At 39.4% G+C, this 11,116-nt stretch overlaps 1 protein-coding gene across 1 annotated transcript in view; it reads left to right on the top strand.

Annotated features, from left to right (window-relative positions):
* Positions 1 to 9,034, top strand: part of LOC107597633 (zinc finger CCCH domain-containing protein 6) — a 19,973-nt gene extending 10,939 nt beyond the window's left edge. The window contains exons 2-12 of the mRNA XM_016288787.1: positions 564 to 774; positions 857 to 979; positions 1,062 to 1,284; positions 1,420 to 1,553; positions 1,633 to 1,761; positions 1,861 to 1,975; positions 2,112 to 2,221; positions 4,683 to 4,900; positions 5,352 to 5,779; positions 5,893 to 6,066; positions 6,886 to 9,034. Coding sequence (XP_016144273.1) covers positions 564 to 774; positions 857 to 979; positions 1,062 to 1,284; positions 1,420 to 1,553; positions 1,633 to 1,761; positions 1,861 to 1,975; positions 2,112 to 2,221; positions 4,683 to 4,900; positions 5,352 to 5,779; positions 5,893 to 6,066; positions 6,886 to 8,363 — 3,343 coding nt within the window. The 3' untranslated portion in view covers positions 8,364 to 9,034. The remainder of the gene's footprint in view (positions 1 to 563; positions 775 to 856; positions 980 to 1,061; positions 1,285 to 1,419; positions 1,554 to 1,632; positions 1,762 to 1,860; positions 1,976 to 2,111; positions 2,222 to 4,682; positions 4,901 to 5,351; positions 5,780 to 5,892; positions 6,067 to 6,885) is intronic.
* The last annotated feature ends 2,082 nt before the right edge of the window (positions 9,035 to 11,116 follow it).

Raw genomic sequence — 11,116 nt, 5'->3', positions numbered from 1 at the left:
TCTTTTTTTTCATCTCAAATATATATATATATATATATATATATATATATATATATATATATATATATATATATATATAAAGATTACTGTTTTAAATACTATGAACAGAAAAGCAAATTGCAGAAAAGCAAAATATGCTCTTCAGAACAGAGTAGACACTTTTTTTGTTTATTCTTTTGTTTTTAGTTATTTTTTTATTATTATGTTTTTGTAGAGGAGTTGTAAGTATAATTTTATATTTACTGAAGGCCTATGCAAAGCTCACTGCCACAATACCATGGTGTTGTTGTGGGTGTTTGCCAATGCATTGCTATACAGTTTGTAGGATGTTCTCTCTGGTTGCTAGAGGATTGTGGGTGGCTGCTTTTTGGCTCAAGTCTTTAAAACTTCATCATAAACCCCTAATTCTGTGTGTGAGTAATAATAGTAATGATGCTTAGCAAACACCATTGAATACTAGTGACTGTTTTGCTCAGAATATTTTGCTATTTCACTCATTTGATAGCACTTTCTTGGCTCATTGTTTTTGTTGATTAAATTCTCAAACATGTTTGATCTTACAGGGAGGATGGCGAATTGGAGGATGGAGAAATAGATGATGAAGGCATAAGCATAGAAGTAGTGAAGGAAACTAAGGAGGAGTCTGAAGAGGTTGAGAAAGAGAAAGGAAAAGACAGAGAAAAGGATGAAAAGTCACACCGGCATTCCCGAAAGCGACACAGGAAAATTAAAGAAAAACGACGGTCGAAGAGAAGGAGACGAGACCGTCAAAAGGTACATTCTGTCCTATCTTTTTGTGCAACTGTTACTAGTTTTGACCTTTTCTCTTACCTTTTTTCAACATTTTCCACCTCAGCATCACTCTCCATCCAGTGGCTCCAGCTCAGACAGCTATGACTCAGAGCACGAGCGTCAAGACAGACCTAAGAGCAAGAAGAGCAAAGGAACATATCGTGACCATGATGGAGAATTGGTGCAGGTGAGTTCAGGGTCAGGTACTGGATTTAACATTTCGTTAGCAGCAGCTTTCAGTTAATTTTCTTTTCTACCCACGTCTCCAGCGGGAAAATGAACCCACAAAACCACCAAGGTCAATGCAGCACAAGAACAGCGATTTAGACAAATACAGTGACTACAGTGAAGAAAAGTATGACTATGATGAAGAGGAGGATTTCTCAGAGGAGTTGTCTAAATACAAACATGCTAAAGAATCATCTGGTCATGGCAAGGCAGGGCCTAAAGACCAGGCCAAGAGACCAATCATGAAGGGACAACAACAGCAGTGTATGTTGTTTACTTTACTAACAAAGAAAATAAAAGACTGCATGGAAATTCATTTGAAGACCCAACAGACTAAACCTGTAATTTTGGGCATTCCTTGTGGTTATCTCTCATTATTTTCTTTTGCTTGCTATATAGTTGGTGGGCAGCGTGGTAGAGGTCGTGGTGCCATTGGCAGGGGACGGGGAATGCCGAACAAGAATAAGAAACAGAAGGGCAAGAACTGGGGCCGGGGTCGTGGTCGAGCAGGAGAACAGGGTGGAGGAGATGGGGTGAGAATTTCTCATTTTTGAGTGAACCATCTCCAGTAAGATCTCAGGGCGCTCATGTTATTGTCTTGTCCTCATACAGGATTCTAAAGGTCCACCCAATTTCCAGAAGAAGCGTCCAATCATGAGCCAGGAATTCATTAATCAACATACGTTTGAACACAATGGGAGGCACATTTGTAAATATTTCCTGGAGGGTAGATGCATCAAAGTAAGCTAATTTCACCCTTATCACACACATGTTGGGTTAAACAGTACTTTGTGTTTATTTGTCAAAATTCAGTTGTAACGTGATCTTAATGCTTCACAGGGGGACCAGTGCAAGTTTGAACATGATAATGTTGTCCCAGAGAAGAAGAAAGAACTGTGCAAGTTTTATGTCCAGGGATACTGTACCAAAGGAGATATCTGTATATATATGCACAATATCCTTTCAAAACATTTCTTGGAAAAGTTTTTACAGATTAACAGTAGGAATTAATCATAACATGACATTAGTCAAAAAAGATAAGTGTTTTCTGTTGTTTGTTTCTCGTTTTGGACCTTGACCCTAAAGTGTATGTGAGTATCCGTGCAAGTTCTTTCACACCGGAGCAAAGTGTTATCAAGGAGACAACTGCAAGTTCTCCCATGAACCTTTAACCGATGTTACCAAGGAACTTTTGGAGAAGGTATGGACTAACTTGTGACTTAATATTCAGTTTTCTTACAAATACATGCACTGCATGCATATTTAAAATACACACTGATTGCTGAGAATTTTAAGTAACTTGGGATAATGTGCCTTGCTTAGCTATGCAGTGGTAATAAAATGTGTTCTTAGTAACTGTCCAGTTCCAGGGTCACGATAGGGCCTTTTGCACCACGGGAACCTTTTCATAGTACCAGAACTAATTGTGGAACTACCCACTTTTTGGCGTTTTCGCACCGCCGGAACTGGGTGCGATTTTAGTATCGGACTCCCTTTTTCGAGAACCAAATTAGCTTCTACTCTGGAGCAGGGTCTAACCAGCACAACTGGTACTAATCGTGACGTAAGTAGACATTGATTGGCCAAACGCGTACGAGAACGCCCTCACCCGCCATGATTTAAAATGCCATGTAAACATAGTGTAAACATTGTGTCAACTTATTTCGCAAGTTTGGAGAACAGCGATAGATGGACGGACGATGAAGTGCAGGCACTTGTAGCAAATGTAGCACTGCCAGTTGTCGTTGGAGATTCTTAGTCCTCCTTTCCATTCTTTCAATCGCTTTACGTACAGTGGGGAAAAAAAGGATTTAGTCAGCCACCAATTGTGCAAGTTCTCCCACTTAAAAAGATGTGAGAGGCCTGTAATTTTCATCATAGGTATACCTCAACTATGAGAGACAAAATGAGTATGACGTCACTTTGTAGGCGGATCGGCTGTTAGCATCGCACTGGTTCCCTCGACAAAAAGCCAATGGGATTTTTCCATAGGCTTGGAATATCGCAAAAAATAAGCTCTGTGTTCAATCATAGTTCATGAAACTTACACGTTTTGTCCATAAAGATAATCTTCACAAAATAATATAACTTTTATGAATTTTGAAGCCGGTAAAAAAGCGGCAGTACTTAAAAGTTAAACTTAGGCTATAAATGAACTACACCTCCACGGTCGCTCGCCTTCAACGTCACCACCACCATGCTTCCCAAAACTTTTCAAACTTATTTTTAACAAGTTCAGTGAAAAAGATTTACTCTGTATATTAATTTTAGTCCACGCTACATGAACTTTTTCATATAAACTGGAATAAATACAAAACTAGAGCCAAACTGAAATGAGACATTAGTAATAGAAATTTGAAATAAGGTGCATTAAAAGTGAATAAATCTTTGACTTAATATGAATATTTTAATTAAAAACGTGTCTCCACGTACTATTCAGTAAAATTCTAGTGCATTTAATCTATTAAATAACGGCAGAGTGAGCAAGTTTTTGGATATGGTAAGATTAAACTTATTTTAGGGAATAAAGTACCACATTCACATTTCGTTTTGTTAGGATGAGTACACAATGTTATTTTATCCTTGCTTCTAGAAAATTCTCAATCTATATGTTTTCTAACAGCTGCTTGTGGCCATAAACATTTTATTTTAACGTGGCTTTAAGCCCTATGCATCGTTTAAGTTTCACTTTCACCGCGACTAAGCCGGTAAATTTGGTGTTTACATGGAATAATCATATGAGTGTACCTTATGGTCCGAACCCAGAGTCTCCGCATCAGTAAGCGGTAAAACGAGCATCTTCCATCTGAAGACTTGTTGCATTTCGGGGAAAGCAAAAAAAAAAAACATTGTCGAACAACAATATAAAATGCGGTAAACTATTAAAGGGTTAGTGAAATGAAAATTGAAAATGAAAATTAGCCCATAAATTACTCTCCTTCAAGTCATCCTAGGTGTATATAACTTTCTTCTTTCAGACGAATCCAGTCGGAGTTATATTTAAAATGGTCTTTGATCTTTCAAGCTGTTTAATGCCACTCAGTGGGTGTTGCATGCATCCGTCCAAAAGAAGTTAAATAAAATGCTTTGAAAAAATAATTTTCCTTTTTGGGTGAACTAACCCTTTAATTGGTTATTCTACAATTAATTGTACTATAAATTATACTACAATTGGAATGTACTTTAAATTGATAAACTGTTCAGCGTGATGAATGTCTCCGACAGCGCCTGTAGTCCCATTTAGCAACTTGTTAGCAACCGTCTTTTTTAAGAAACGTAACAGTTTTAAAAAAATCACAAGTAGGGTGTAACTGGGGTGTTTTATGTTGTAGAATAAAACGTGAAAATATCTTGAGCTTTTGTGAACCACGGACCTTATTTTAGGGGATTTAACCAAACTCCCATTGAGAAAACCCATTGACTCTGGGACGATGGAACCGGAAGTGCTAAAATGCTAACTCGCTTCCGGGTTTTTGCCTACGAAGTGACATCATAGTTCCACCACTCTATTAGAGTTATTTTAGCACTTTATAAGAAGTCCAGGTATGAAACTGTCACATCTAGCAAGGTATAAATTTTAGCATCAACTCTTGAAATTATTTAATGTCACATTCAATGAATAAATCACACATTGGAAACCTAATTGGTGTTGCACATTTTAGATCCTAAATATAGACGAGGAAACTGTCAATGAGGATGAGCTGGAGTTAGAAGATCTGAGAAAACAAGGAATCGCTCCACTACCTAAACCACCTCCAGGAGTTGGATTGTTACCCACTCCTGGGCCTGGAAGTCCACCGGATGGAGGCAAGAAGATCCCCTCTCTTTTTGAGATTAAAGTTCAGCCTACTGTGGACTTGGCACAGAAGATTGCTCTAAGGTACTGTTTATTGCATTTATTGACTTAATCCTCTTAACACTGACTGTTTACATGCAGAATATTTGGTCAAGTTTGGTCTGTTTACACATCATATAACCTGTTTTAGCATTATCATTTAGCTTTTTCTTATATCCCATTCACAAGATGGCAATATCAATAAATATATTTTCATTCTACAAGTCAAAAGGAACAGTAGATAATTATTTCTACATTCATAAAGGTCATTATTTCTAATGTTTTGCCAAACTATAAAGTTCAGAACCACAGTTTCCACCAGTTACTTCAGATTGGCATTGTATAGATTACCTATTCATTATTATAGAAAATTTTTGAAAGATGTTTTTCCCCCAATAGGCCAAGTGAGTGTCAATTATATTACATACAATTACATAAGTTATGTTTTTGTTTGGGCTTTCATTTGTTGCATGTTTCATTGTGGTTTTCATTGCAGGCCTAATTTCTACAACAGTACATCTCCCCCTGCTGGACAGTTTCAAGGTGGTCCACAGTTTGGCAGTAGCCCTGAGGATATGCAGGCTGGCAATATGATGTCTTCTCCGCCCAATCCTTCCCATTCCCCTCATCCAGGCTCCATAGGGAGCCCTCCCCTTCCATTCACAGGTCCAGGAATGCCCCAAAGCCCACCAGGCCCACCTCCACCCCAGGGTTTTGGCCAGTGCTCTCCTAGGCCACCTCTAGGTCAGCCGCCTGCTTTTCATGGAAACATGCAGCACATGAACCGTCCTCCACTGACTCAACAGGGGGCTCCATTTCAACCTGTGCCTGACATGCAAATGAACATGCCTTTCCAAAACATGGGCCAGATGCCCTCTGAGTTCTTCAAGAATTTGTTTAGCAGCCAGTCTCTGGCCCAAGGGGGTAGGTCTTTATTTACTATTAATTTGTATTTTTTTCCATTAATAGATGTCCTTAAAGTATGATATTTATTATCATACACCCTGCTGACACCCTGCTTTCCATTGTATCTACAGATGAGGGACCCATGCAGGACTCGCAGCCACATGGTAACGCTGATTCCAGTGGGATGCAGGACTTCCTTCCGGTTGTGCAGAAGGCTTTGCTTTTACATCTCAACCAGAACAAGCAAGACTCTGACTCTCACAGGGATGAGGGACAAGGGTCTGCACCTCCCAACAGAGAGAAAGGTTAGAGTGGGATGTTGGAAATAAACATTTTGAAACAATATTGCTTTAACCCTGAACAACAGAGTGCTGCAGGTGTACTAAAACCTGGAAACAAGTTAGTTTTTTGAATTTCTGGATCCATCCTCCTGGAGTCATTGTTTTTTTTTGGTCTGTGGTTAACACAAGCTTGTCATTTTATTCTAGGACATAAAATATATCAGTAATACATCACTTGTGATATTTTATGTGTCTTGAAAAAAGAGATTTCTAAGTGGGACTATAGAGATTGTTGGGGGCGTTAAACGTAATCACAGCGAACAGGAAAATTAATCTATTCGCTGTTACAGCATACTTTTGTTTATACTAGCACTCTTGCAAAATATTCTAACTCTAACTTTTCAACTTGTAGATTTGAAGTAAAGACTAAAAGAGTTGTAGGAAGCTTAATATTGATGACACTGAAGTCATGCATTCGTGGTGTAGTTTGTTTATAGCCAAACATTAGCTTTTCCTTTTCTGCAGATTGTTTTTAGGCTTTAAAATTCATAAAAGTTTATTTCTGAAGGTTATCGTGATTAACAAAACCTGCTAGAATCATAAACTTTTGTTGGTCACAAAGCTTTTTTTTTTTTGTGCAATTTTGCAATAATCCAGAAGCCAGTGGAAAAATCATTTTGGCCTTTAGAGAGAGAACCAGCATCCTAACGATTTATATATAGTCAAATCAATTTTAAAATTGAATAGTAATACATTAGCAAAGTAGGTTTAAAATATGAAGACCCTGGTTCTGGTTTGATTCTATTTGAATGTTCATACTCTAATATAATTTCTGTTTATTAGATGAAGCCCCTAATTGGTACTCCAGTGATGAGGAAGAGGGCAGTAGCGTAACAGCCATCGTTAATACTCTAAAGAAGCAGAATGACATGCTGAAAAACCAGCCTAGCATGGGACCAGCCGACCCCAGACTCCAGAAGGAACGAGTTTTGCCCAACGATCCTCGAATAAAAGCTGACCCACGTCAGCGTCCCCCAGATCCCAGAAAAGACGCTGGAGATGGTATCGGGGACCCCAGGCTTGCCAGAGACCCACGCAAGATGAAACCTTTGGACTCCTCCAAACCTGACCCTCATCGCCACCCAAACCCCCCCGTGTCCCACAAACCTCCCACCAGAGAGGATGATGATGAATGTGAGAGAGAGCTAAGGGAACGAGCAGCCTTGATCCCGTTGGATCCCAGCCCTGGAGCCGTGCTGCGAGACCCCCGCTGTCAAATCAAGCAGTTCAGTCACATCCGGGTGGATATTCTCCTCCAGCGTCCGGCGTTTGCACAAACCGTGGTTTGGGCTCCAGAGGACCTCATTCCTCTGTTGATTCCCAAACAGGAGCCCTCCATAAATCTTCCGCTCCCACCTTTAATCGCAGATGCTCAGCTGAACCGTAGTCTTCCCTCTCCACCGGATCACCCTCCATCATCAACCCTAACACCTCCTGATCCACGTCAGGCAGCCGCCCGGTTCAAAGAGGGAGTCGGGCGACTCGGCAGTCCTCCTCGTAGGACCGTGGATACTCGTCACCACCACCCGGACAAGCCCGTGGACCCACGTACACACAAGACTCTTGATCCCAGAATCAGCCGGTCTGGAAGCCTGGACTCCAAGCTACCGGGAATAAGGGAGAGTACATCTGGAGGAGGAGCCTCTGACCCTCGGCTACAGCGTGGATCTTCAAACCAACCGGTTGGCGCTTCCACTAAGCCCGAGTCGGAAAAGTTGCCCCCATATGCTCCCCGCCTGGCGTCTTCAATGGGTGCAGGTCTTGAAAGCCCAACCACGCTGTTAGGCGGGATAAGTTTATACGATCCACGCAATCACAGCCTACTCTCCCCGAAACGTGAAAGTGAGGAGCACCCTAAAAAACCAAGTATCCTAAAGCCGTCTGTGAAGCTTCCAAGCTCTCCACCATATGCCTCGCCGTCACAGGGAATAGGAGTAGAAAAAGACGAAAAAAGTCCACTTGATGACTCTGAGAACAACACAAGTGGCTGTCCGTCAAATCCTCCTGTGCCTACCGTAATGCCAGTGTCTCCTTGCTCGCCAGTCTGGGCGGCAGCTCCCGCTGTGCACAACTTGCCTATCCAGGCACTAGCAGGACTGATACGGCCTGCTTACACTGACCCGCGGCAGAACAAACCTGTGGGCCCTGCTGCTGGGACTCCGCAAGAGGATGAGGAGGACAAAGACAGTAAGAAGAAAAACAGGCCCTTGAGGGATGTCTTTAAAACCTTTGACCCCACAGCCTCTCCATTCTGTCAGTAAACACGCCTATACTGAATATAGCTCATGCATTTACTGTATTCTGTACATCTGTTCTTTGTATTCACCCTGCATGTATATGAAGCTTTTCTATTTATTTATATTGGTTTGTACATATATTCTCCACTGCTGCATCATGATCTAACCAGATATATTTTTCTTTTGGCCTCTTGTGCATAGATTCTCATTGGATAGGCAAGGACTTTATTTGCTCAAGAAGCATTTTAAGTACATTTGTATCTGGTATATGGAGACTTTGGTAAGCAGAGTCTGCTAAACTGGTGAGTATATGTAATATCAGTGACGCAATGGTTCTGTTGCTGTCAGCGGTTAAAAGGGATGCGTGGCTTAAAGTATTCATATTTGTAGTACTGTGTAATGCATAAAGCTATAAAAAAAATATAAAATTTTGCTAAATTCCCACAGAACTTATCACATAACTACATACAAAGTATATATAAACACTGTAATATAACAGCACTTCTATGTCTCATTCATGTCAAGTGTGCATTTCAACAAAGCATTTCTGATTTTGGTGATGTAAAGGTTCATATGAGATTCCATTCAGAGAAGTTGTAAATGGTTTTCTTTTTAACACGAAACTTTTTTTTCCCATCTTTTTTATGGTCATTGTTTTTTGTATATGATTTTCCACAGAAAATGCTGAACTGTTCTTGTGTTCTTTTACCAGTATGACTGAAATGCTAGTAAGGGAATTTAAATACAGCAGTCACTTTTTTTAATTCGATGTCTAAATAAAATAAAAAGGATTAAGTGATTCTGATATTAGTGTTTTTAAGTGGATGTCACTTTTGTGTTGTGAAGCCCATCACAATAACAGCCTTCAGTCATTGTTTTAGCCTTCAGGCTAATGCATTTTACTGTACAATGAACTTAGAGGATAACATCTTTTTTTTTTATATCACATCAGTGTCCAACTAAATTTCACACTTGATCTCATTTATAATTTACAATCATACTTCTAAAATGCATTTACCATAACTCTTCAAATACAAGTTGATATATATATGCATACATATAATTGACAAAAATGTGCAATGTGAAAAAGACCAATACAAAAAAAAAAACAATAAAATGCTAGTATAAATAATCATACAAAAAAATTATTGAACAGCTACATGTAATGTATACCATTTAAACATTGTGTTAATGTTTGTAGCTTTCAAATGTATTTTTTTTAAAGTTTGATTTACATTACATTTTTTGTCCTTTTTCTGCAATTTTAATTTTTTTTGGTTAGTAGACATACCTCTTCTAATACATGTATTTATGTTTGTTTTTAAAGTATTACAGTAAATTATTTATAAATGAGATAAGGCCTGCAATTTTACTTGGACATTGATAATAAAATGATATTGAAAACATTTTATCTTTTGACTACTCACATTATGGGTACTTTTTAATATTATTTTATGACCTCAGTAAAAAATTTTGAAAACTTTTTTTTCTTAAAGCACAGTGCGTTCATTGTGCATTTTTAGTTTGGTTTGTGAGGCTCAAAAAATTATAAATCAATGTGATATACCACAGTGCATAGCTGTTGAATTAACGTACAATAACAGAATAGCCAAAAGTTACAGGCAAAATTTAGACACTTTATTTTGTGTTTACTCCGTAATTATCTAACACATTGATGGGTGGTGCAAGGCTGGGCGCCATTGAATGTTGGGAGGTCCTACGTAGACCCAAATCATCAGTTTCTGGGTTAAGCTGTTCTTGAGCTCGGTGCATAAGGAGACTCTTTTTCCACTGGAAACAGAACGCTGCTGCTTTTGCTGCTTCCGAGTTTGGCTCAGGCTGTTTCAAACCCTGTAAAATCAGAAAGAGCCATTTAAACCAAAGTTAAGCATGCTAAATATCATACAAGAGAAGATAGACACCACTACTTTTGACTTCTTCCCTGGTGCATAATGCTCCTTCACAATCTTATTTTCCCAAGTAGTTGGAGGAAAACTTTCTCAGTTTCTCTTACCCTGATGCAGGCAGTCTCTGCTGCTCGTACTCCTTGGATAACTGTCTGGAGTAGATTCTGTGCATTCTTCAGGATCTCATCTGATGATTTGCACGCAGGAGTAACTGCATTAATACTGGAGAGACACCATGCACCCCTTGGGTCACATGACATTTTTGCATGTTTAATTTATTGGTAATGTTGTTTGCACATGTTTGAATGTGTCAGTGATTTAAGGAAGAAAGTAACTTTCAGATGCTGCAAGAAAGACCTTCAATCAGAATTATTGCAAGTCAGGGAGATATACTATTGATTGTCTCTCACCTTGAAATGATGGTAACAACCAATCTTTACCAGTCTTAGACGAAACGTTACTGTTTCTCGACCTCGGTGCAATGCTTGTCCAGACAGTGGTCTGCTATAACACGTACAAACTGGGTGATTGACTGGCTGCTTGAGACAAGATCCTTTGCAGATGTTACAAAAGCATCTTTGGTCTACAGGTGAAACAAACTTGTTTCAGTATGGGAACATAACCTTTATACAAAAGACAACTTTCAAAGCTTCTGACCTGGATTGGCCCTTTCTTCTTTAGGTACTGTGCCATGTGATAGAGTTTATCTGCCATTTCTTTTGTCACCTTGACAATCTGGTTACCCTGGTCATCCCACTTCTCAGTCTCTCGTTTCAGAAAGAGAGAAGTGTAAGAGAGGGTCGTATCTACTAAGTTGAACACAGGACCTCTTGGGCTCCTCTGGGATGTCTCTTCCTGAGGTAGAAAAAT

Source organism: Sinocyclocheilus grahami, unplaced genomic scaffold (assembly GCF_001515645.1).
Source record: "Sinocyclocheilus grahami isolate Dianchi unplaced genomic scaffold, SAMN03320097.WGS_v1.1 scaffold234.1, whole genome shotgun sequence".
NCBI lineage: Eukaryota > Metazoa > Chordata > Actinopteri > Cypriniformes > Cyprinidae > Sinocyclocheilus > Sinocyclocheilus grahami.
Note: the sequence above shows the minus strand (reverse complement) of the source record. Positions and strands in the feature narration are given on the sequence as shown.